The 26,324-nt window shown below is 44.2% G+C and overlaps 1 protein-coding gene across 3 annotated transcripts in view; it reads left to right on the forward strand.

Moving 5' to 3' along the window:
* Positions 1-26,324, forward strand: part of FAM120B (family with sequence similarity 120 member B) — a 401,073-nt gene that overhangs the window by 97,382 nt on the left and 277,367 nt on the right. For all 3 annotated transcript variants that reach the window (XM_082251418.1, XM_082251420.1, XM_082251419.1), the window contains exon 2: positions 19,557-20,603. In XM_082251418.1, coding sequence (XP_082107544.1) covers positions 19,557-20,603 — 1,047 coding nt within the window. The remainder of the gene's footprint in view (positions 1-19,556; positions 20,604-26,324) is intronic.

Genomic DNA, 26,324 nt, shown 5'->3' on the forward strand with positions numbered 1-26,324 from the left:
AAAACTGACAGCATTTAAAACAGCCAAACTTTGCGTTTTGAATGCTTTTCAGTGCCGAGGAGGGGTTTGGGGTCTTTTAGACCCACAGATCCCTCCACAAGGAGTACCTTTAGAAAAAAAAAAAAATTTCATGTCCGAAAATATTAGCCAATACCGATATCTGATGACCAAAATATCAGTATCAGCATTAAAAAAAACTATATCGGTCGATCACTAGTATAAATACAGCTGTTCTGTGAAGCATTCAAAGGTTTGTTAGAGAACCGTAGTGAAAAAACAGCATCATGAAGGCCAAGGAACAAACCAGTCAGGGATAAAGTTGTGGAGAAGTTTAGAGCAGGGTTAGGTTATACAAAAACATCCCAAGCTTTGAACATCTCATGGAGCACTGTTTAATCCATCATCCAAAAATGGAAAGAGTATGGCAAACTGCAAACCTACCAAGACATGGCTGTCCACCTAAACCAGTGATGGTGGACCTTGGCACCCCAGATGTTTTGAAACTCTATTTCCAATGATGCTCATGTACTCTGCAGTGTAGTTGAGCATCATGGGAAATGTAGTTCCAAAACATCTGGGATGCCAAGGCTCGCAATCACTAACCTAAATTGACAGGCCGGGCATGGAGAGCATTATTCAGAGAAGCAGCCAAGACGCCCATGGTAACTCTGTAGGAGCTGCAGTGATCCACAGCTCAGGTGGGAGACTCTGTCCAGAGGACAACTATTAGTCGTGCACTCCAAAAATCTGCCCTTTATGGAAGAGTGGCAAGAAGAAAGCCATTGTTGAAAGAAAGACATAAGAAGTTTTGTTTGCAGTTTAGAAGAAGCCATGTGGAGGACACAGCAAACATGGAAGAAGGTGCTCTGGTCAGATGAGACCAAAATTGAACTTTTTGGCCTAAAAGCAAAACGCTATGTGTGGCAGAAAAATAACACTGCACACCATCCCCACCGTGAAACATGGTGGTGGCAACATCGTGTTGTGAGGATGCTTTTCTTCAGCAGGGACAGGGAAGCTGGTCAGAGTTGATGTGACAATGGATGGAGCCAAATTTAGGGCAATCTTAGAAGGAAACCTGTTAGAGTCTGGAAAAAAATTGAGACTGGGGCAAAGGTTCACCTTCCAGCAGGACAGCGACCCTAAACATACAGCCAGAGCTACAATGTAATGGTTTAGATCAAATCATATTCATGTGTTAGAATGGCCCAGTCAAAGTCCAGACCAAAATCCATTTGAGAATGTGTGGCAAGACTTGAAAATTGCTGTTCACAGACGCTCTCCATCCAATCTGACAACTTGAGCTATTTTGCGAAGAAGAATGGGCAAAAATGTTACTCTCTTGATGTGCAAAGCTGGTAGAGACATACCCAAAAAGACTTGCAGGTGTAATTGCAGCGGAAGGTGGTTCTACAAAGTATTGACTCAGGGGGCTGAATACAAATAAACTCCACACTTTTCACATATTTATTTGTAAAAAAATTAGAAAAACCATTTATCATTTTCCTTTCACTTCACAATTAAGTGCCACTTTGTGTTTTTGTATTACATAACTCCCCAATAAAATACATTTACGTTTTTGGTTGTGACATGAATAAATGTGGAAAATTTCAATGGATATGAATACTTTTTCAAGGCACTGTACATTAAATACGTTAGGTCAATACTTGCAGTATTGACTTTTCTTTTTCAAGACCTCAATTCGCCCTGGCATGCTGTCAATCAACTTCTGGGCCACATTCTGACCGATGGCAGCTCATTCTTGCACAATCAATGCTTGGAGTTTGTCAGAATTTGTGGGTTTTTCTGTTCACCTGCTTCTTGAAGATTGACCACCAGTTCTCAATGGGATTAAGGTCTGGGGAATTTCCTTGTTATGGACTCAACATTTCAATGTTTTGTTCACCAAGTTATCTCTTTTGCCTTATGGCAAGGTGCTCCATCATGCTGGAAAAGGAATTTTTCCTCATCACCAAACTGTTCTTGGATGGTTGGGAGAAGTTACTCTCGGAGGATGTTTTTTTACTCTTTATTCATGGCTGTGTTAGGCAAAATTGTGAGTGAGCCCACTCCCTTGGCTGAGAAGCAACCCCACACATGAATGGTCTCAGGATGCTTAAAGCGGTTGTATCCCCTGTGTAAAAAAAACCCCAAAAACCTGCAGGACAATGGCATGATGTGCTAGTACTAGCACATTATGAAATACCTTAGAACGAAGCCCCCACATGGTCGCCTGGACACCGCTGAGGGAGCTGACACATTCCCTCGGCGTCTCTTCCGGGTTCGGCGGCTCCAGTGCTGTGAGTGGCGGGAGCCGCAATGAGGTCACTCCCACGCATGCGTGCAGATGTTCTCTTTTCGGCAAGGAGCCAGCAAGGAGTTACGCCAGACCTTCAGAGCGCATGTGCTGCTGGTGTCAGTGGCTGCATGCAGGGTGAATATCTCCTAAACCGAGCAGGTTTAGGAGATATTAATTTTACCTACAGGTAAGCCTGATTATAGGCTTACCTGTAGGTAAAAATTTAAAAGCGGAGTATACTACTGCTTTACCTGTTGGCATGACACAGGACTGATGGTAGCGCCCACCTTATCTTCTCCGGACACGTTTTTTTTCCAAATGGCCCAAACAATCAGAAAGGAAATTTATCAGAGAAATTACTTTACCCCAGTCCTCAGCAGTGCAATCCCTGTATGTTTTCCAGAAGATCAATCTGTCCCTGATGTTTTTCCTAGAGAAGGGGCTTCTTTGCTGCCCTTCTTGACACCAGGCCATCCTCCAAAAGTCTTCACCTCACCATGCATGTAGATGCACTCACACCTGCCTGCTGCCATTCCTGAGAAAGCTCTGCACTGGTGGTGCCCCGATCCCAAAGCTGAATCAAATGTAGGGGACGGTCCTGGCGCTTGCTGGACTTTCTTGGGCGCCCTGAAGCTTTCTTCAAAAATGCAGTGGAAATTATTTTTATGGGATTAAGTTCATTTTCATGGCAAGGAGGAACTTTGCAATTTATTGCAATTCATCTGGTTACTCTTCATAACATTCTGGAGTATATATAAATCGCCGTCATAAAAACTGAGGCTGCAGACTTTGTGAAAATTTTACAATTTGTGTCATTCTTAAAACTTTTGGCCACGCCTGTAGACCCTGCACACATATGTATTTTTATGTCCCGTGTGAACGAGGCCTAGAAGTGTCGGTGGGATTTAAGGCGGAGCTGTCACATATGTGCCATTGTTCTTTGTTTGGAGCGTGCTCACTCGACCAGTGTTAATTTCGTCGACTAAAACCGACTAAAACGTTTTCGTCGACTAACACAATTCAGATGACTAAAATACGACTAAAACTAAAATGGCATTTTAGTCTTAAGACTAAAATACGACTAAAACTAAAATGGCATTTTAGTCAAAAGACTATAACTAAAACTAATTCGAAATTTGCTGCCAAAAATTAACACTGGTGCATGCTCAAAGCATAAATAATAACATATTCGATTTTTCACTCCAGGACCAGCAGTAGTATATAATGAGTTTGGAAATTGTAGAGAAATGCTTAAATAATGCATTACAAATTACAATTGAACTACACCCATTTGATTATAGATGACTAAAATGAGTTTTAGTCGACTAAAATGTAGGGCGTTTTAGTCGACTAAAATATACAGGAGTTTTAGTCGACTAAATACGACTAAAACTAAAACACTTGCAAAAGACTAAAATAGGACTAAAACTAAAATGCCATTTTAGTCCTAAGACTAAAACTAAAACTAAATTGAAATTTGCTGCCAAAATTAACACTGCACTCGACGCCCCCAGCACAGTGATTGTACAGTCAGGAGGCAGTCTGGCAGACATTCCACCACATGATTATTGTAACAGCCAATCAGTGATCTCCTGACTGAGAAGCCCATGTAATGCCTTTAGCATTACCTACTTTCAAGGAGCCTGCTCCTGCCGGCTGGAGAGAGTTAAACTGGGAGCCAATCAGTTGGCATTGCATGTAAATGTACTGGAAAGTAGCAAGCTGATAGGTGTAAAGAGCGGAGTAAGTAGAGGGATGACTGCATTAGTCTCTTGCTGCTCCTTTACTGCACAATCAGCTGGGGGTGGAGAGAGGAAACCAATAAATCCCTACCACAGTCTATAACTGGTGGTGTCATTGGCCTAGCACTGCTGTGTAAATCTCAGGACCGGAACGACAGAGGTACCGCTCCTTTGGAAATAAAACCGCTGAATGAGGGCCTGTGTTGGACATTTGTCCACTTTAACCACTTCCGGACCTCCCCATAGCAGGCATTCTGCTACAAGACAGCCCTCCTGTGCAGAATCACGTATATAGATGTTATTCTGCACTTCTGCCTAGCGGGCACACGCATCGCAGGCGGGCCACTTTTGCTGTGATTACTCACAGCAGAAGCAGATCTGCGAATGTCGGTCATGCGATGTATGCCGCCACTGGCACCCGCTAATCGTCGGGCAAAGTCTCAGAACGGAGCTCTGCCTGTGTAAATAAGGCAGAGTTCCATTCTGACGGGGGAAGGGATAGATTTTGTGTCCCTGCAAAGCAGCACTTACAGTAGACTAAAACACTGGCTAGGCACACAGTTAACCTTTTGATCATTCTAGATGTTTAACCCCTTCCCAGCCAGTGTCATTATTATAGTGACAGTGTATATTTTTAGCACTGATCACTGTATTAGTGTCACTGGTTCTCGCAGTGTCAAAAGTGTCAGTTAGTGACTGATTGTCCGCCGCAATATAGCAGTCCCGCTGATCGCCGCTATTGCTGGTATAAAAAATTCCAGTATATTTACCATAGTTGCGCAAACCAATCAAAATACGCTTATTGGGAATTTATTACCAAAAATATGTAGCAATTATGAAGAAATATTATTCTGACCATTTTTTTTTTTTATTGGATATGTTTTATAGCAGAGAGTAAAAAATATATATTTTGTTTTTCAAAATTGTCTCTCTTTTTTAATTATAGCGCAAAAAATAAACGCAGTGGTGATCAAATACCACCAAAAGAAAGCTCTATTTGTGGGAAGAAATTACATAAATTTAATTTGGGTAAGAGCATTTCATAACTGCGCAATTGTTAGTTTAAGTAATGCAGTGCCGTATTGTAAAAATGGCCTGGTCATGAAGGGGGGTAAATCTTCTGAAGGTTTAGTGGTTAATTGAGGTTTATGGGAATGCAGATTTGGCATGAAGCAGAATAAACGGAGGGATTGCAGGTCAGTGAATTCTGAATGATCTCAGAAGCATCTCAGACTGATATGATTGACAGGGACCCGAAGCTCATCAAAACAGGATCTAACGGATATTTCATCTGTCTATGTAGATGTTTGACTGAAGTTCACCATCAATAACTGAATTTTTTTTTTGTCTGGGAATTAATGGAAACTGGTGCCCTCACCTCCACTCCAGCAGCAATGTGGTGCCCAGGAGTTCCCTCACTGGCCACTGACATCCTTAGCTGATCTCTTTCTGGGTTCCAATCTATGGCAGGTTTGATTGATCAGGCCTTGCCCATGAGTTCAATCCTCCTGGCTAATGCCCATATTGTACACTGAGCTGGACGGGCACAGCTCAGTGTACATCTTGAACAAGGCAAAATTGTGGGGTTGATTTATTAGAGATGAAGAAGGCAAACTTTGGTGCAGCTCTGCAAAGAAACCAATCCGCTTTTTTTGTCAAAGCTTAAAGCGGAGTTCCGGCCACAAAATAGACATAGTCGATTTTGGGCCATCCGCTTCCTATTTGTCACCTGAAAAAGAAATGGGAAGTTACAATTTTTTTTTTTTTTACTTACCTTGTAATTGCAGAAAAATATACTCCCCTTTCTTCCACTTCCTCCCTCGGGCGCGCCGTCACTTCCGCTTTGCAATGATTCCTGGGAGCTGAACATCATCGCTCCCAGGAATCAATGCGCCTGCACCGGTCCCGACGTCAGTTCCGGTTCAGGCGCGTCATACCTTGCTAAACAGCTTTTGGGCATGCCCAGAAGCTGTGCAGGGATGACGCTGCGGTCCCATAAGTGACGGCGGGGCTGGCGCAGTGCATCGTGGGACCGAAGAGGACGCAGAAGAGGATCGCGCTGGCTTCAAGCTGCCCACACCTGAGATGGCAGCGCTGGAAAAGAAATTTTAAAAGTGAGTATTTCTTCTAGAAGGTAAGTGCGAACCGGGACAGATCAGAGGCTAGCCATTGTGGAATGTACTAGCCCTGACTGTCCCGGGGGTATGTTCATTGAATTTTTTTTTTTGTGGCCGGAACTCCGCTTTAATTGAACAAGCGGAAGTTGGAAGCTGATTGGCTACCATGCACAGCTGCACCAGATTTTGCACTTCCCAGTTTTAGTAACAGTGTCTTTTCTGCCCACCTGTTTGCACACTTTTTTTATAATTATAAACATGCACACGCAGCAAGTAGGAACATGCGTATCTATCCCATGGTCTCAGTACTGGATGATCATACAGATGTTAAAGTATATTTAAAGCCCAATCTTGGATAGAGTAGGGTAGTCTACTCACAAATTGTTTCTTGGGCGTTTTGGCTAAGATCAAGTGTTGTACTGTATCTGTTATCAGTTTTTGGGAGGAAATAAGTTGGTGCCATTTGAGTGGGCACCAGCTAGTATTTTTCCAATGTAATAAGTTGGGCACAGTGAGAAGGATCCTTTTCCTCCTGGGTTGAATCTGGCTTGGAACACGGTATAACGGTAGGACTCTCCCTAAGTGCTAATGTCTTTCTTGTAAGAATGGGCTGCATTTGTCTGGCCAAAGGCACAAGGAGCTTCAGGTGATGTGCTTCCTGGGGCTGTAAAAAAGGACAGTTTGGAAATGGTACACCATTGTTTCATTCACTGGCACTAGAACACATCACTAAGTGCTTTTTATAGGCAGGCCTTTTGGCTAGTCAAAGGGAAATTTTTACGAAGGCCTGCCTTGCTATTTGCTTTGCACTCTTTTATTTTTTTACTTTATATTCACAGGCACTTGCACTGCATGTGTTTTTTTAAATATTATTTATGAGCAGAGACAAAGGGTGCAGGTTTTCGGGTCTGCCCTGATGTTGGGTGGAGGTTCTGCGGCCTTTGGGTCTTTTACATTTCATCAACCAGAGGGGTCTCTTTTTTGAGAGCCCCTCACCAAGTAATTAGTAGACTAGCATTAGCTGGTCCCCCCAGCCTAGGTAAACCATAGAGTATTTTGCCCCTGTCAGAAGCATTGCACCACAGGGGGTTTAAGGTTAGAGGCCCTTCCTCTTCAGAGTTACTGTACCCTTTGTGCACATTTTTTTGTGTGCTGTTTCACTTTTTTTTTATGTTCACAATATATTTGACAAGCAACACACTGTGGAGCTCCGAGGTTTCTCCCGGATTAGAAGGGCTTGCTCTGAAAGTCTTGCGGTGGAGGGAACAACAGGTTCTCCAGCTCCTATGGAGTCTCCCTTCAGGAGAGCCCCACCTAGTACTTGGGTGAAGCTTGCTTCAACAGGTCCTGTGAAGAATGGGACATGCCTCGTTTTGGCCTTGTGGATCATGAGTACATCAGGAGTCTTAAACTCCAGGGGATCAGGGTCCCTTCTCTTCAGAGGAGGACCATGTGTATACCCTCTGCATTTTTTTTTGTGTGCTTCATTTTGTGCTCGCTGTTTTATTGTACCTGGTGTTGTTTTCGAATGTGTACTTCACGGTGGAGCTTAAAAACAAGGAGAGCGGCTTTGGGGTCAGTGGATATGTAACCACTCATCTGAGCAGTTACGTGCAAACAGAGCCTCAGACTAATGCCCCGTACACACGCGTCGATAGTTGGCCGTGAATTTTCGGCCAACGTCCGATCGGCCGATTGTCGGCTTGTTAGTATGATGCTTCCGACAACCGACTCCGACTTTTCGGCCGAAAAAAATCTGGTGTGCAGGCTATAAAATTTTTGTTGGCCGTCACCACAACGGCCGATTTTCCGTCAGTCAGTACAGATTTCGGCAGACAATAATCTGATGAGCAAGACTGGGCATGCTCAGAGATGAAAAAACACACGGAAAGTAAACCATCACATGACATCACTTCTGAAGTAGATTTTTGTTGGCCGAGAAAATTTGTGTGCAGTCTAGAGCACATTTCAACCAACACAACAACACTGGACAAAAGTCGGCCGATCGGTCGGCCGATAATCGTTGCGTGTGTACAAGGCATGACTCTGGACACAGTCACTGTGTGTGCAGTCTCTGAGTTTTTGCAAAAGTTAATCAGCCAGTTTGTATACACCGAGTGTTGCTGCTTCCAGAGGTGATGTATAACTGCCTCTGAACACCACAAACTATCCAAACCCCTGCAGCTGTGTAAATTAATAGTGGATTGGTGTTGGAGGGTGGGTTGGGGTATCATCAAGGTTGGAAAAGATAAGCTATTGTTTTCTGCTTACACAGCAGTCCACTGGGGAATAACAGAAAGCTTCACTACAACATTTGTTGAACAGCATGCCAGGTTAAGGCATCTTTCACGCAGAGCGGACTCCATCAAATGGATCCACCTGCTCAGCGGGGGCCCTTTCTGCTGATCCTGCTGAGGACGCGGATGACAGGTCCATGTCCACTCTACTTATGCAGGGTTGACACAAACTTAGCCCATTGTTCTCTATAGGGTGTTCAGATGAAAACAAACCACCTGTCCATTTCCATCTGGCTGTCATCTGATCCAATCTGCTATATGGATTGGGAACAGATCCCCATCCTTCTGTTTTTGGTGGCCCGGATCAGATGCAGGCAGGTGTAAACAGACTCCTATCCATTTAAATCCGCCTCCCCATAGAGAACAATGGGTGGTCACAGTATTCAAATCGGTGCGACCCTGGCTTTGTGGTGCCGCACCGATTAGTTCCTGCACTACTTTTGGCGATTTCGAGTGCAACTTGCATAGACATCTGTGCATGAAGCTGCACAGATGTCTTCCAAGTCACACCCAAAGTTGCACTGACATGTGGCTTTGAAATCGTGCGATTTCAGATGAAGTCGCACAATTTCAAAGTAGCAGTCAATGTGAACGAAGGCTTAATCAGCCAAACAATTTTTATAAAAATAATTTAAAAGCACTTTTTTTCTTGGTCCAGCATTTCACAGGGATGGGGGTAAGTTTTGCTAGGATCAGATATCTGCCTCCATTGAATTTGTGCATTTCGTATAGTATGACCCCTATTGGGAACAGATCTTCAACATACAAGTTTTTTGTAAAGAAAGAAATTGGCCCACTTTTGGAATTTCTCTCTAAGGCCCCTTTCACACTTGTGCGACCTAAAAGTCGTGCGATTTTGCCGCCGCGATTTTGCCACAATTTTGACTGGACTTGAAGCAATACCTATGTCTTTGGACTTCAAAACGCATTAAAATCTGCCCAAAGTAGTGCAGGGACTACTTTGAAGTCATTGTGACTTGAAGTCGTACAGATATGAACGGTAATCTTTGGAAATTATGGAGTACGACTTATCATGCTACTTTGCAGTCCCAAATCGCAGGACAAGTTGCACAAGTGTGAAAGGGGCCTAAAAGATATTTATATGCGCGTTTATAGGCAGATCCCCCACTAAGTATCAATAATATACCCCATGCACAGTATTGGTCTTTTGATTGGGTCTGGTTTGCAAAGGCATGGTGTGCTCTGTTTGTTGTTTCCGCTATGTTGTCCTCATATGTATAATTTTAAAATGCAGATAATTCTGTTCCATACTGTGTGAAGAAGCAGATGAGTGTCTGAGAAATGTGTAACATTTTGCTGCTCACTATCAATTATTGATGTGTTCTGCAAGACAACGCTTGTTCACCCATGTAATGAGCTTATACTGTATATTCAGGTATATATCCATTGCTGCTTGGTAAAGGACACATGCTCCTATTGGTACTACTCAGTAAAGTATGAGATCCCTCTTACTTTTACAGGTGTGCTCAAAAGTTTGCTTACCCTTGGAGAATTGGTAATGTACAGTATGTACCATTTTTTGATAAAAACACGAGAGAGCAGGCAAAATACATTTCTTTTTTTTCCAATGGGATTCGAATTCGGTAACTGTAGGTTATAGAATGGCACAATCATAAAACAAAACATGGCAACAAGTAAATGAAATTATTCCGTTCAAAAGTCTGCATACCCTTACCTATACTGTGGATTGCCCATTTTAGGATCAAAGACAGCGTGGAATCTTTTGTAATAGTTATCTATGAGGCCCTGAATTCTTTCAGGTGGTATAGCTGCCTATTCGTCTTGGTAAAATGCCTCCAGGTCACACAAAGTCTTTGGCGTCCACGAATCGCACGTTTGAGATCTCCCCAGAGTGGCTGATGATATTAAGGTCAGGAGACTGTGATGGCCACTCCAGAACCTTTACCTTTTTTTGCTGTAACCTCTGGAGGGTCAACTTGGCCTTGGGCTTAGGGTCATTGCCGTGCTGGAAAGTCCAAGAGCATCATATGCACAGCTTTCATGCAGAAGAATGCAAATTGTCTGCCAGTATTTTCTGCATTCATATTGCCATCAATTTTCACAAGATTCCCTGTGCCTTTAGAGCTCACACCCCCTAAAAACATAAGTGAGCCACCACCATGCTTTACAGTGGGGATTGTATTCTTGTTGCTATAAGCCTTGTTGACCCCCTCCCAATATAGCAATTATGGTTGTGACCATAAACCTTTATTTTGTTCTTGTCACTGCAGATTACAGTGTGCGAGAAGCTGTGAGGCATGTCAAGGTGTTGTCGGGCATGTAACCGGGCTATTTTGGGCCTTTAGCGTAGTAAAGGCTTCTTTGTGGCAACTCAACCATGCAGCTAATTTTTCTTAAAGTATTGTCGTATTGTGCTCTTTGAAACAACTACTTTTTTTCCAGAGCAGCCTGTATTTTTCCTGAGGTTACCTCTGGGATTTTCTTTGTATCCCAAACAATTCATCTTGCAGTTCTGGCTGCAATCTTTCTTGGTCTATCTGACCTTGGCTTGGTATCAAGAGGTCCCAGAATTCTCCACTTTCTAAGAAGTGATTGAACAGTATTGACTGGCAGTGGCAGCTGATGCTCAAAATTTTCGGGGGGGGGGGGGGGGGCGCAAACAGAAAAATGTAATAGGCATTGCTTTGTGGCAAAAAACGCTGTAAAAAATTGCGTGACTTTGAGGTCACAAAAGTGTGAAAGGGGCCTTCAGTAATCAAGGTATTGTGTGCCCCCTTCAATGCAGAGTGACCATTGTGCCGTGTTCCCTTCAATGCAGAGTGACCATTGTGCCGTGTTCCCTTCATTGCAGAGTGACCAGCGTGCCGTGTTCCCTTCATTGCAGAGTGACCAGCGTGCCGTGTTCCCTTCAATGCAGAGTGACCAGCGTGCCGTGTTCCCTTCAATGCAGAGTGACCAGCGTGCCATGTTCCCTTCAATGCAGAGTGACCAGCGTGCCGTGTTCCCTTCAATGCAGAGTGACCAGCGTGCTGTGCCCCCTTCAATGCAGAGAGATCAGTGCACTTACCTGCAGCAGCGGCTTCTCCTCAGTCCCCCACATCTCCTCGAGTCCTCCCGCCTCCTCGGCCAATGGCATAGGTTCGCCTTTCGGCCAATCAGGAAACGGGTCTTGGACCCGCTTCCTGATTGGCCAGGAGGAGGATCCGTGTGACAATAGCGAATTTTCATTCGCTATTGTCACGCAAATGGGTGGGCTAGGGCGCAGCGCCCAGGTCCACCCTTTTCTGAAGCCTATTAGAGCCTCTGGCTCTAATCAGGTGATTAAAAAAAAAAAAAAAACCCCATTGAACTCCATGCGTCCAGCGCCCCGCATGTAGATTAGGGGGCTGGATGCATGGATGGGGGGCGGCACCCCCAACGCACCAGTCGCCACTGTTGACTGGCATATTCAAGGCTTTGGATATCTTTTTTTATATTCTTTTCAATCTTTATAACGTTCCATTACCTTGATACGCAGGTGTTTAGACAGGTATTTTCTGCTCCCCATGGCTCAGTATCTGGCCTGCTCAGTGCATCCACGTGAAAGCTAACAAACACATTGACTATACAAAGACACTAATTGCAATTTAAAAAGCCACAGATGTAAATTAAGCTTTAATTGCCATATTACCCTGTGTGTGTGTGTCACCTTGTTTGTCTGAACCAAGGCCAAATATTCCAAGGTATGTAAACTTTTGATCAGGGCCATTTGGGTGATTTCTGGTATCATTATGATTTAAAAAAGAAGCCAAATAACTATGTGATAATAAATGGCTTCATATGATCCCTATTTTTATGGGCTATACACACTATACAATTGTCTTTAGATTTTTTCCTTTAGATATACCAAAACCATATATTATGAGGTCAAATCTAAACACTTTCAATTTGTATGCAATCAGGCAGGCCCCTACACTACATAGTTGAAGGTAAATCTAAAGGAAATCTAACAACAAAAGTTGTATAATGTGTACGAGGCTTTAAATAAAAGATTGTTGGCATGATCGGATATATTTTCAATATCAATGCCAAAATTTCACGATTTCTGCCAGGGTATGCAAACTTTTGAGCACAACTGTATGTATTTAATGAAATGTTTAGTTTTATATGAAATTGTAAAAATAAAAAATTGTATTTTAGATATGTTTTCTTCATTTATGTCTTTTAGATGTAGATCTGTTGACCCCTTTGAAATCCCCTTTGTCTAGTTATCTAACTATGTAACTGGAATGTGGTGTTATGAGCTGTTTGATTTAAGGATAAGTTATTGCATTAGTCCAGCATTTAAAAATATTTTTTAAACATATATTTCTCTTTGCTCATTGACAGACATAGCTCCTGTCATTCTTGACCATTGGGTTATACTGCCCCCTACAGGAGTAGGGCACTAGGCAGAAAAAACTTCTGGCTACACCCATGGTCAGTCCCAGGGAGTATACTCTTTCCCTGCTATGGTCACTCAGTTTTTTTTCCTGCAAAGTCAGGAATAAGGACCTAGCTCCTTGCTGGAATCTTTGGTCCTGGCAACATTTTTTATATAGAAAATTGTTCCCTCCTGCATTTTTCCAGTGAGATCTACTATCAACTGCCGGACTGGGTGACGGGCTGGATAATCTAGATCCAGTGGCCACCCCAGTCTGGCCATCGAGCACGAGCAGGCCTCAAAGCTGACAGCCCCGATTTTGATGGAGAGGAGGATATGTCTTGAGCGGTGCCCACCTGGTTCCTGGTATGGTGAATAGCTACCCCTCCTCTACCCCTATAGGGTTTTGGGGTGGACGTGGGCCCCTCCTTGGGACAGTCAGACCCCAGGTTCCCCTCCTTCCCACAAGCTCCCCCCCTTGTCAAGTCCTTCATCCTGCCCCCCCTTCCACATACGCTGGGGATGTATTTTTTTGGGTGGTCTGGCCACCTTCCTGGGGTGGGGGCAGGGCGCTAATGGCAATTGGGGAAAGGGGGGGCGTCAGCGGCCGGACGATCAATTGCGCAGGGGGGTTGTACTTGTTGGGGGCTCCTGCCAAGGCCCCCCCTCCTGCGTTGATCTGTCCTGAGGTCTGGTCCCCCCCCATTCTGGGTCCCTGTATGCCTCATGGTGCCGCCATGTTGCTGTAGCCTATGTATTTCTATACACAGGGGCCATGTTTGTGTAGTCCGGCGGTCATTTTCTTGTGGTTTGCCCTTGTAAATTGCGAGCCATGACATTAAAACCCTGTGGGCGCAGGTACCCTTTGGCACTCACAAGCCATCCAAAGCGGCGAAGATGTTTCCTTTCCCCGCCTATTTTGACAGAATTGTCACTAAAGAGTGGGGACAAACAAGTCCCGGCTGACCAGAAGGCGGAGGCTGTGACCCGCATTATGTACACATTAGCGGGTTCAGCAATGAGGATCCATAGTGTCGTAAACTCTGACCGAGTGGGCTAAGCACCTATGCCATGACCTCACTCCCTCCTGCCTTTGCTGAGCTGGTCCAGGGGTTGCAGTTTATCTGTGATGCCTCCTTGGATGCGGCTCCCCTGATGGCTTGCCTCTCTGTTTTGGCAGTGGTCCTCTGGCATGTCTTTTGGCTTAAATGCTAGTCTGTGGACCAGACTTCTAATAAAGCCTTGACTGATCTTCCCTTTCAAGGAGATCTTCTGTTTAGAGCTACCCTTGATAACATCATTAAAGGTCTCACAGGGGGGAAGAGTACCTTTCTTCCACAGGCTACTAAGTGTAAGGAACCTTGTTGTAAACGTGGACCTTCCTTCTCGACTCATAAGAAGTTTTTCTGTTCCTCGTGGTCGACTGACAAGGGCTCGAAGCCTAGCAGGGCCTCCAAACGAACCTGGTCTGGCAAGCCGTGAGCAGGATTCTCCAGACCCACGGACAAGGCTCCTTCAGCACGAAAGTGCACCCTCACTCGTATCAGGGTTGGGGGGGGGGGGGGGGGGGTGGGCGTCTTCACTGGTTTTCGGACCCGTGCACTTCCCTGGTGCTAGACAAGTGGGTCCACAAAGTTATTTGGTCCGGTTACAAGATCGAGTTTTGTTCTTCTCTCCCGGCAAGTTTTTTTCCTTCCAACCTGCGCCTGTCAGCAGACCGGTTACAGGCTCCGTTTGGGGCAGTACCAGACCTGTTCCTTCAAGGGGTGATTAACCCGGTTTCAACTTCGGAATGTTTTCAGGGTTTTTACCCAAACTTGTTCATATTCCCCAGGAAGGAAGGCAGAGTGCGTCCAATTCTGGACCTCAGGTTCAGAATGGAGTCCATTTGAACGGTGGTGGCATCCCTGCATCAGGGGGATTTTCTCGCCTCTATCAACATCAAGGATTTTGACCTTCACATTCCAATATGTGCCAGTCACCAGCATTTTCTTTGCTTTGCTGTGGTAGAGAAGCATTATCAATTTGTGGCGTTACCCTTTTGGTCTCGTCTCTGCTCCTCAGGTCTTCACAAAAGTGTTGGCTCTGGTGCTAGCTTTGCTATGCCAACGGGGGATCGCGGTACTGGGCTACTTGGGCGATCTTCTTCTGCGAGCGGAATCTCCATCTGCTCTGGTGGAGAATCTGGAGATCATAATACAAACTCTGCGGGAGTTCAGCTGGATTCTGAATTTTCAGAAGTATGTGGTTCCGTCCACAAAGCTGGACTATTTGGGCCTGACTCTGGACTCGGCCGTAGCCAGAGTGCTCCTTCCTCTGGACAGACTCCAGAAATTGCAGGCTGAAATTCGCCTCCTGCTGTCCAACAAATGGTCATCCCTCCGGACTTGCATGCAGGTGCTGGGCCAGATAGTGTCTACCTTCGTTTGCGCAGTTCCATATGAGGTCCCTGCAAAGGGAGATTCTGACCAAATGGGACAAGACTCCGCAGTCTCTGGACAATCAGATCTGGCTGAGTCAGGGAACAAAGGAGTCCCTGATACGGTGGCTTTGCTCTCCGGCACGTCAGCTGGGAAAATCCTTCCTCCCCTTGTATTGGACAGTGGTCACCATGGATGCCAGCCTGTCCATCTGGGGAGTCGCCCTCGGCAAGCATTCTGCTCAGGGGATCTGGATGCTGGAAGAGTCCAGACTAGCAAACAATGTCCTGGAACTCCGAACGATCAGACAGTGTCTGGATCATTGGTTGGATCGTCTTCAGGGATGCCCTGGGAGCATTCATTTGGACAATGCCATGGCTGTGACTTATGTCAATCACCAAGGGGGCACAAGAAGTGCCCTAACAGCTCTGGAGGTAGCCAGCATTCTAAGGTGGGCAGAACGGTTTGTTCCAGCCCTCTCCACCTTGCACATTCCCAGGGTGGAAAATTGGCAGGCGGATTACCTCAGTCGGTAGGCATTGGACCAAGGGGAGTGGTAACTTCATCTGGAGGTGTTTTCATCAGCTGTGTCTCCGGTGGGACACCCCCAAGGTGGATCTGTTGGCATCTCGGCTCAACAGAAAGGTGCAGAGGTTTGTGGCTCTGTCAAGGGATCCTCTGGCAGATGCCACAGACGAACTGGTAGCCCCATGGGGTCAGTATCATCTGATTTACGCCTTTCCTGCTCTCAAGCCAAGACCAGCTCTGCCAAGACTTCTATGCAGGATCGAGGCAGAAGGGATTCTGGTCATCTTAGTGGCTCGGGACTGGCCTGGCCAGGCATGGTACGCCGTTCTAGTGCGGCTGGTCACCGACGTTCCTTGGAAACTTTCTCTTAGGGAGGGTCTGCTGTCCAAAGGACCTATCTTCCAACCTGCTTTACAGTCGCTGGCTTTGATGGCTTGGCTGTTAAACGCCAGATGCAGAAGGATAGAGGTTTGTCTGAGTCAGTGATTTCTACGCTGTTAAAAGCTAGGAAATCTACTTCTAGGAAGATCTACCATCGTATGTGGAAGACGTACATTGCGTGGTGTGAGTCTGTTGGTTCATCCTCGCTCCTTCTCAGGTGGCTTGGATCTTAACCTTCCTTCAAGGGGGGGTTGAAAAGAAATTGGCCTGTAATACCATCAAGGGCCAGGTATCGGCCTTGGCGGTCTTTTTCCAACGACCTTTGGCCCTGGTGCATACTTTTCTTCAGGGTGTCCGACATTTGGTTCCTCCATTGCAGGCTCCGTTGCTGCCTTGGGATCCTAATTTGGTGGTTTCAGCTCTACAGAAGCCTCCCTTTGAAAATATTCAGGAGATTCCCCTGCTTACGCTGTCCCAGAAGGTGGCCTTTTTGTTGGCTATCACCTCTGCACGCAGGGTGTCAGAACTGGCGGTGTTACCCCGCCGTTTACCTTTATCTGGTGATTCACTAGGATAAGGTGGTGCTTTGCCCCTGTCCGTCATTCCTTCCTAAGGTGGTCTCTTACTTTCATTTAAATGAAGACATTGTGTTCCCTTCCCTGTGTCCCAGGCCTAAACATTCAAAGGAAATTGCATTGCATGCCTTGGATGTGGTTCGGGCAATTAGGGTGTACCTGGCAGCTACGGAGTCTTTCAGTAAGTCAGACTCTCTAATTGTGCTCACGGATGGACCTTGCAAAGGGTTGTCCGCTTCCTCTGCAACCATTTCCAGATGGATTAGACAGACGGGGGTTCAGGCCTATTCCATCGGGGGCTAGGTTCCTCCTTTCCCTGTCAAGGAGCACTCTACTAGAGTGCTTAGTGTCTCCTGGGCCTTCCATCATCAAGCGTCAGTGACACAGGTTTGCAAGGCGGTCTGGTCATCAGTGCACACTTTTACAAAGTTTTATAAAGTTGATGTGTTGTCATCTGCGGATGCTTCCTTTGGCCGCAAGGTTTTGCAGGCTGCCGTTTATGTGTACCTGATCCTCTTTGAGGGTGTATTGTTTCCTTCGGGTGGGCTCCAGTTTTGATTAAGCCCCTGTTGCCTGGTTGGCTAATATTTAGCCTTGGGAATTTTTTGTTGTTTTGCGCCCCTCATGTTTAACACTACTTTGGGACGTCCCAATAGTCAAGAATGACGAGCTGTGCCCGTCAATGAATGAAGGAGAAAATGGGATTTTTGACTTACATAAAATCCATTTCTCTGATGTTCATTGACGGACACAGCACCCACCCCTCTGTGGAGTTATAATTCTCCTGACACTGCTTGTAGCAAAACTGAGTGGCTAAAGCAGGGAGAGGGAGTATACCCCCTGGGACTGCCCATGGGTGTAGCCAGTAGTTTTTTCTGCCTAGTGTCCTACTCTTTAGGGGGCAGTATAACCCAATGGTCAAGGATAATAGATGTGTACGTTAATTAACATCAGAGAAATGGATTTCTCTGGTAGGTCAAAAATCCCATTTTTTCCTGTATGTCACAATGAGTAGATTTCTAAAATTTGCAGTAACAATAATTTTAGCTATATATCCTGCGTTTAAAAAGGGGGAAGCTGCAGGTAATATGTGCAAAAAATTGTCCTTCGTTCTCCTCTAGAAAAAAAAAGGTCAGATTCCCTTCTGCACAGTTCTGATTTGTAGGGAAGTTGCATAATTTTTTCATATTTATGTGCTATTACTATAATTGCCCATTCACCAATTTTCTTTTATATAAATGTGCTAACCTTGAAATCTCAGGGTTTTGTCACAATTACAAGAGCTTGGCAATATGCCTCACACTGCTTTTTTAACAAGCCATTTAATTTATGCATATACTAATTAGCAAACAAGTCACGTAGTTGTGCATGAAGACCTTTAAAAATTCAAAGCTAATCCACCAGAACATAAATACGTAATTTCCAGGATTTGCCTTTATTCACTTTTTGTGAAAAAAATTAAAATAATGCTTTCTCAAAGCTTCCAATTATTTGAATTTCTAAATTTATAATATAAGAACATGCTACTGTGCCTTGTGTGTAAGAATGAACTTAATGGATGGTACCTATTTGCAATAGTAATCAATCAACTATTATTTTTCTAATGCAGGTAAGAAAATAAATGAAATAGAACTGGCTTAAATAGATAATTTTAATACATGAAATACTTTGGTAAGAAATGTTATTAAGGGGGGCTAAAGTCATGTTGACATTGAGGCAGTCATTGGGTTCTTGATAGGCTGATTCAAACCCTGCAAAGCCCCTCACAAGCTACGGGTGGGAATTAGTAAACTGAGCTCAAAAGGGTCAGTTTACATAAATGACAACCATGAGAGGTGGTGGACAAATGTTTATGTGACATTTGGGATTTAACTGCCTATAGATGGTAATGCTTGAGTGTTTTAATCAAGGGCCCCACAGTCCCCCAAAAAAACGATGGCAATGCAGCTTCAGTTAAGCTCTGCCTAGTACATACGATCAGAAAATCAGATGAAAAATACAACTTTTGAAGCAATCCTACGATAATCTGATCATTAATACATGGCTTTCAAGAGCCCATCACGACAGTTCATCCGAAATTTTCCCAAAGGACAAGCACAAAATGTTTTTCCTGCGATACTGGACCGTACTATTTTCATTTAATCAGTACAGTATTGATCTGAAAAAAATCGAAAGAGCAAGACCACGCATGTTTGGAAACAACAGAATACATTTCAATACATTAAATCACTTCTGAAGTTCTATTCTGTTGTATGATTTTTCGATCATTCGTCCGATCTTCTCATCATGTGTATGAGGCTTAAAGCCTCATGTTTACTGCTGCTCCTAAACATAAATTTAGGATCTTTTGGTGATTTTTTTTTTTGCCAAGCTCTTGAATTCAACTCAGGTAACACCCTGTTACCTGTGTCCATTCACACACATAGGCTTTTACCAGAGTTTAGGAGCAGCAGAGTTTAGGGGCAGTTCAACATCCCTATTCTGAACACAGAATGGTTCAAAAAACATCAAACACGGCAAATACGCATGTAAACGCCCCTAAGCGCTAGCTGCATTTAGCGCTTGGGTGTCTATTCATTTCAATGGTAATTACTCTGGTCAATTAAAAAAACGTCCAAGTGCTAAATGCAGTACTGTGTTTACATGTGTTTTTGCCACGCTCAGTGTTTTTCTGCTGCCACGTCTAGGGGACATGTAGACCTAAAAGCATGGTTGTGGTTTACATGTTTTTGGTTCTGACAACTTTTTAACAGTCAAATTTCAACTTTTGTAAAGTGTGTCTTTTTTTTTTTTTCTTTTTTTTTTAACAATAGGCTGCGTCCTGTTTAAGTGTTGTAGCAAAAATGGGCATCAAAGGGCTACAGAGCTTTGTGCAGAATTCCTGTCCCAGAGCCTGCAGTATGGTCAGCTTACAGTCAATGGCTAACAGGCACAAATCTTCTAATCCAGAATCGACTCCTACCATTGTTGTGGATGCGATGGGCTGCTTGCGCACTTGGTACACGCCAAATGATTGGATACATGGAGGCCAGTGGAAGGAATATCTCTCCAGCTTGGAACACTTTATTGCAACATTTGAGAAGGCTGGTATTAAACTTGTATTTTTCTTTGACGGTGTCATCGAGCAAAAGAAGAGGGCAGAATGGACTAAGCGACGGCTGCGGGACAACATTGAAATAGAGAAAATCTTCCGGTTTTTAAAAGCCAACAGGCAGCAGCCTGGCAGGAATATGTTTTTTATTCCTTCTGGAATAGCTACTTTTACACGGTTTGCTTTGAAGGCGCTAAACCAGAAAGTCATCTGCACACAAGTTGAAGGTGACTATGAAACAGCTGCATATGCTTTACAGCACAACTGTCTTGGAATTTTAGGGGAAGATAGTGACTATATAATCTTTAACACTGCCCCATATTTTTCCATCAACAAACTTCGCTTAGACAGTCTTGTCACACTGATGTATTCAAGGAAAGATGTGTGTGAAGAGCTTAGAATCCGTATTTCAGATCTACCTCTTCTGGCATGTCTGCTTGGCAATGACGTAGTTCCAGAGAACTCTGTGGATGGTTTGCAGAAGAAATGCGCAGCCTCCTATCACTCCCAGACTAAAGAAGGTAATAGGAGGGCTTTTGTTATTAGGGCTGTTTCTTCTTTTATTTCAAGTATACAGCACAAACCACATGGCCTTGAAGAGGTATGGAAAATGTTACCACCGAGATTTGATATGGAATTGCTGCAGAAAGGAATACGATCTTATATTCTGCCAGAGCAAACATCCCCTTGGGTTTTCCAGGAGTCTTCCCTTCATGACAACACATACAAAAAAGAAACAACTGTGTGCCAGGATCAGGAAATTGTTCAGGTACTTAGTTATATTATATCAATTTTTTTTTTAAACTCAAGAACACAAATTTAATATATGGCAGCTTACCAATCTTTAGATGTGCTGGCTGCATTAAGCTGGATACACACTATCCAACTTTTGTGGTTAGATTTCCTTCAGAAATACCTTTTCTATGTAGTGCAAGGGCCTGCCAGATTGCATACAAATTGAAAGTGTTTAGGTTTGACCTCATATTATATGGTTTTGGTAAGTCTAAAGGAAAAAGTCTTCAGAAAATCTTATAGTGTTTATGACCCATTAGTCTTCTATTTCCATCATCTGATGATCTTATCAGTAACATACTTCCTGTTCTAGGGTGACAACAATTACTGGCTGTACTATGGCGAAACAGCCTTGTCACCCTAGGAAGAGACTACAATACCTTGCTCTTCCTATTTTCTCCATAACATAGAATGTGTTTAGGGGTGCCTAGTACAAGTTTCTTTTTCCTTGTAATACTTTTATTTGTTAAGAACACACATGCAGCCAACGTGTTTCAGGGGAAAGGACTCCACCTTCTTCAGGGTTATTGAGGCTAGTGTGTTCTAACAGCATGTATGCATCCAGCTGACTTTATACATGTCTTTGTGCTAGCCTCAATCCACGCTCGATTCCGGCTTGTCATTTCATCCAGATTGGATTACAAATTGTTACTCTTGCGCTGAAGAATGAATTAAGACATATATTTTCTGTACTTATCAAGCAAAATGTGTTCAATGGTACAAGCAAAAAGTAGTGGGGTGGGGGGAAGAGGAATCAGCGCAAGGGACACATCCTACTGACTGTAAGATATGTCCCTTGTATTGATTTGCTGTTTTAAATTTTAGCTACATGTCGGTTTTAAGTAAGCTCATCTTAATTGGTCAGAAAATCAATCATCATCTTCAGGTTTTCTAATGGCGTGAATTTTTGATTTTACTCCTCACTACCCATCACAGTTTCGGAAGCCCTGAAATTTCAAGATAGCACAAAACCCCCCCCAAATGACCCCATTTTGGAAAGTAGACACCCCAAGCTATTTGCTGAGAGGCATGGTGAGTCCATGGAATATTTTATATTTTGCGTTTGCCACAAGTTTCGGGAAAATTAATTTTTTTTCTTATTTTTTATTTTTTAACACAAAATTGTCACTAAATGATAAATTGCTCACACCTGCCATGGGTATATGTGGAATAACACCCCAAAATACATTCTGCTGCTTCTACTGAGTACAGGGATACCCCATGTGTGAGACTTTTTTGCAGTCTAGCCGAGTACAGGACCCCAAAACCAATCCCCACTTTCAGGCTTTCCAAGGGCGTTAATTGTTGATTTCACTCCTGACTACCTATCACAGTTTCGGAGGCCATGAAATGCCAAGACAGCACAAACTCTCCCCAAATGACCCCTTTTCGGAAAGTAGACACCCTAAGCTATTTGCAGAGAGGCGTGTTGAGTGTTTTGCAGATCTCTTTTTGTCACAAAGTTTTGCGGGGGGGGAGCGGCCGCTATTAGCTGTAACTATGTGAGAGCTTCACTTCACTGTCAGCGGAGATACATGCCTGACAGTGAAGTGAAGCTCTCACATAGTTACAGCTAATAGCGGCCGCCCCCCCCCCCCCCCGCCTGTTGTCAGGTCACTTCTCATTCACACATAGTCGCGCTGAGCTGACAGGGAAGGATCACATAGTTCTATCTATAGCGGCTGCTCGCCCCGCCCCCCCGCCTGGTATGTCACTTCATTAATGCACAGATCGTAGTAGGGACGTCATTGAGAGGCGGACGGCCGGCCAGAGGCAGGACTTTTAAAACCTGCCCTGCGCTGCGCCCTTCTCCTTCCCCACGGCGGCCATTATTTTCGGCAATGTTAACCCATTATCGGCCAAAATGAGATAGGCTCATTTTCGGCCGATAATTTCGGTAGCCGAAAATTTCGGTGCATCCCTAATATAGACTATTCCATGGACTCCTCATGCCTCTCAGCTAATAGCTTGGAGTGTCTACTTTGCAAAATGGGGTCATTTGGAGGGGTTTTGTGCTATCTTGAAATTTCAGGGCCTCTGAGACTGTGACAGGTAGTGCAGAGGTAAAATAAGCAATTTACGCCATTAGAAAACTTGAAGATGGGGATTAGTTTTCGGGGTCCCGTACACAGTTAGGCTCCCAAAAAGTCTCACACATGTGGTATCCCTGTACTCAGGAGAAGCAACAGAATGTATTTTGGGGTGTCATTTCACATTTACCCATGGCATTCGTGAGCAATATATAGTTTAGTGACAACTTTCTGTAAAAAAAACAAATTGTCATCTTTCCGAAACTTAGGGCAAAATATAAAATACTCCATGGACTCAATATGACACCCAAATAGCTTTGGGTGTCTACTTTTCAAAAAGGGATCATTTGGGGATTGTTTGAACTGTCCCGGCATTTTATGCTCAATCTTAGCCACACATCACCCACTCTTCTAACCACTTGAAAACCAAGCCTTTTCTGTGACTTTTTGTTTACATGAAAAAATATATTTTTTTTAACTAGAAAATTACTTTAAACCCCCAAACATTATATATTTCTTTGAAGCAGAGGCCCTATAGAACAAAATGGTGGATGTTGCAAATTTTTTTTTTAATTTTATTGCACAAATACACGATATAATTCCAAATTGTTTGGTAAAATTTAAAAGATGATATTATGCCGAGTACATAGATACTAAACCTGACATGCTTTAAAAATTGCGCACGCCTGTGCAGCGGCAACAAACTACGTACATTTTTAAAAGCCTTTAAAAGTCTTTACAGGTTACCACTTTAGACTTAGTGGAGGTCTACTGCAAGAATTACTGCACTCGACCTGGCGTTCATGGCGATACCTCACATGCATGCTGCAATTGCGGTTTACATATGACACTAGACCAACGCCTGCGTGCGCCATTGCGCGCAAGCACGGGGGGACAGGGGGGGCTTGATTTTTTTATTTTTTTTATTTTGCTTTTTTATGTTATTTTGACACCTTTCCTTTCATTTTTTTTTTTTTTTTTAATCATTTTTTTTAGCAATCTGTAGTGACAGGTACTCTTTTTTTTTTTTATTTTATTTATTTATTTTTTTAAATTGGGGTCTTTTAGACTCTAGATCTCTCCTCTGACCTTAACGCATCTGACCACACCAAAATTGGTGTGATAAAATATTTTCCCAATTTCCCAATGGCGCTGTTTATTTCTGGCGAAACAGAAGTCGAAATGCTCGTAGCTTCCGGTATCTTAGGCCATAGAGATGATTGGAGCCATTCTCATCTCCAATTAGCTCTATAGTTAGATAATTGAACCACCGGCTGCACTCTCGGGTTAACCGGTGGGACAGGAGAGCCCGAGAAAAACCAGGGGAAGGCGGCGGTGGGGGAGGGGGGAGTCCCCTCCCACTGCATGTAAAAGCAGTCTAGCGGCCAATTATCCGCTAGGATTGCTTTTACATGTAAGCCGACCACTGGCTGTAAAAAACGATACCAAGATGATGCCTAAATCTGCAGGCATCATCCTGGTATAACCACTATAAATCCAGCAACGTACCAGTACATTGCTGGTCCTTGTTTGGCATATAGTGTAGGTTTTTTTTTTTTTTTTTTTTCATGCAGCCTGTGGGCTGAATGAAAAAAAAAAGAGAACCTAACAGAAATCAGCACAGGAATATTGTGTAGTATTACTCATCATTAACCGCTCAAACAACCACCCACTGAATTTAATGATGGGTATACATGACAATATTCTACGTATACCTAAAAGGTATTTTAACTGCAGTGCTGAAATCAGAAAATCACCACAGCTGCTGCCAACAAAGGTATCCATATATGCTGTTCGCAAACACTGTTTGTGTCAGAATATATAAAATCAATGTGGCAGCCGACGAGTACCTGCAAGAGAAACAGGTTAACAAAAGAATGAAAAACAAACAAAGTACAGTAAAAGTACAGTAGGAAGAGTAGAAGAACATATAAAATGACTGACACGACAACTGTTTTTGGATTTTTTTTTTTTCGAACTGTTTTTTCTGTGGACTGCGATTTTCCAGCTTGGGTCTCTCAAAATGTCGATAGACATCGAACATCTTTCGAGACCCTGTGTTTGTGTGCCCTACACTGTGTCGTGCTGTACCCTACACTAAAACTCCACTAGTGTATGGTAGCGCTCGAAACATTCCCCGGTGCAGAGACCAGGTTGGTCAGGACATCTGGGACAATAATAGCGGGTGTCACGCCTAAATCCGCGCCTGCTACAGACACGACATCTTCTTTGGGGTCATCTTTGGGTAGGGGCACTCGGCAGGACATGTGGAAAATGTCTCTAATGCAGCCGGCTCACTGCATCTGGAAGGGGAAGTTGGGCAGGCATACCTCCTGGGTACAGGTAGGCAAGGATGATCGCTTCCTGGAATTCCCAGAAGCATCCAGTTCGTCCTGACGCCCTCAATAGGACAAAGGCGTTCAGCATAGCCAATTGGAATAAATAAACAGACACTTTTTTGTACCAGCGTCTGGCTTTACGGGCAACTAATTACGGCGCCAAAAGCTGGTCGTTAAGGTCCACCCCTCCCATATTAAGGTTATATTCGTGGACACAGAGGGGTTTCTCCATAACGCCAGTTGCCGTAGGGATTTGGATCGTCGTGTCTGCGTGAATGGAGGACAGAACGAATCCCTCCACTTCACTGCAAGCAATTTGTCCTTTTTCAAGCAGGCTCTCGCCCCCCGACTAAGACGGGAATTTACAAGTCGTTGGGGGGGCCCCGGCGATTAGGTCGCACGGTGCCACATGCGCCAATTTGTAATGCAGAAAGATGACTACATTGTGGCAAGCTCGTGTAGTTGTCCACGTACAAATGGTACCTCTTTCCGGATAAGGGTGACACCCAGTCCCAAACTATCTTGCCGCTGCTCCCTATGTAGTCTGGGCAGTTGGGGGGCTCCACAGTGCTATCTTTTCCCTCATAGACCCGGAAACTAACTGTATAGCCTGTGGCCCTGTCACACAGTTTATACAGCTTGACCCTGTACTTGGCACGCTTGCTGGGGAGGTACTGTTTCATAGCAAGGCGGCCAGTAAATTTAATCAGGGACTCGTCAACGCAGACAACTTGTTCGGGGGTAAACAAGGCTGCAAACCGCTGATTGAAGTTGTTAATGAGGGGCCGAATTTTGTGGAGCCGATCATATGCAGGGTCTCACTGAGGACGACAGATTTCATTGTCGCTGAAATGCAAAAATCGCAGAATTTGCTCGTATCTCGCCCTGGACATGGAGGCAGAGTACATGCGCATATGGTGAAGTGGGCTAGTGGACCAATATAGCCGCAATTCACTCTGTTTGGTTATGCCCATGTTCAGGGAAAGGCCCAGAAAGATTTTAAAATTGGGAACCGTTATAGGTTTCCAGCCGAATGGTCTGGCAAGGGGCGAATTTGGGTTGGCGGCGATAAATTGTTGTGCGTATAAATTTGATTGATCCGTAAAGATCTTTCGTGAAGAACAGCTCAAAAAAGTTCAGGGGCGTAAAACCAGCTGTCTCCACGTGGATTCCAGGTTGGGCAGTGAATGGGGAAGTACTGGCACTGTAGAATCAGTGGGTTGCCAATTGGGATATGCCAGCGCATCAGGGAGGGCACTATGGGTTTTACGGGCCTGTCTTCACGGGCCTGCCACCGCACCAGCTTCAACTGCACTTATGGGACTCGCC

Source organism: Pelophylax lessonae (genome assembly GCF_965119305.1).
Source record: "Pelophylax lessonae genome assembly, chromosome: 3".
Taxonomy (NCBI): Eukaryota; Metazoa; Chordata; class Amphibia; order Anura; family Ranidae; genus Pelophylax; species Pelophylax lessonae.